This window comes from Henckelia pumila, chromosome 3, assembly GCF_033568475.1.
Source record: "Henckelia pumila isolate YLH828 chromosome 3, ASM3356847v2, whole genome shotgun sequence".
In the NCBI taxonomy this organism is placed as follows: Eukaryota; Viridiplantae; Streptophyta; class Magnoliopsida; order Lamiales; family Gesneriaceae; genus Henckelia; species Henckelia pumila.
Window position 1 is genome coordinate 31,149,858 of NC_133122.1, and position 936 is coordinate 31,150,793.

The 936-nt window shown below is 45.6% G+C and overlaps 1 protein-coding gene across 1 annotated transcript; it reads right to left on the reverse strand.

The window, feature by feature from the left end:
- Nucleotides 1–255: 255 nt before the first annotated feature.
- On the reverse strand, nucleotides 256–936 carry LOC140888385 (ethylene-responsive transcription factor ERF043-like). Its single transcript, XM_073296065.1, has one exon. The coding sequence runs from the start codon at nucleotides 934–936 to the stop codon at nucleotides 256–258; it is 681 nt and encodes a 226-aa protein (XP_073152166.1).

Below are 936 nucleotides of genomic sequence, written 5' to 3' on the forward strand. Positions count from 1 at the left end.
ACACAACACACACACACAAAAGATCTAGTAGAAGGAAGAAGAAGCCCAACAAAAAGCTTAAAAAAAAAAAAAAAAAAAAAAAGAAGAAGAAGAAGAAGAAGAAGCCCAACAAAAAAGAATTACAATTAAACGTGACATTAATTAATGATATTAAATGGTAGTGAACATATGGAGCTTGGAAGATTTATGCACGAACAAGAATGAATGAAAAGATGCATGGGACAATTAATTAATTAATTCCCAAAAAAAAAAAACTCACAAACATGCTTCGACTTCCATAACAAGTGACAGCGTATCATAATTTCCTAGTGCAAAATCATTATTTTCTCCGAAGAAAACCCCACCATAATCTTCGAAACTCTGCAGGATTAATGGGTTGCTGTAATAATATTCCCAGTACTCTAAATCATCCAGCAGCACCACAGTGGTCTCCACGGAGTCGAAGCAGCTTGTACCAAGAACAGGAAGCTCCAATATCTCGCCCAGCTCCTCCGCTTCTACCTCTTCCTCGCTGCTGCGGCTGAGGTGGTGGAGGTGTTCCATGTAAGCAGCCTTGGAGGCGGCAGCCTGGACGTCGGAGGGGGACCGAGTGAGGGGACGGGGCAGGAGGTGGGCTATTTCCGGGAAGTTGAGGAAAGCGGAGTCGCCCTTGATAGCAAGAGCTGCAACGTCGTGTGCTCGGGCCGCCATCTCCGGGCTGGTGAAGGTTCCTAACCAGATTCGGGACTTCTTCTTCGGCTCGCGGATTTCGGAAACCCATTTTCCCCAGGCTCTCATTCGAACTCCTCTGTAGGCCGTGGAACTCTTTGTCCCACGAGCTTCCACCTTCGACTTGCCATTAATATTTTCTCTCTTTCTCTTCAAACTCGGCCGTGTTTGGTGATGATCTTGGCCAAACCTGCAGAGGTTCGTGCAAGAAAATGATGGATTCGCCAT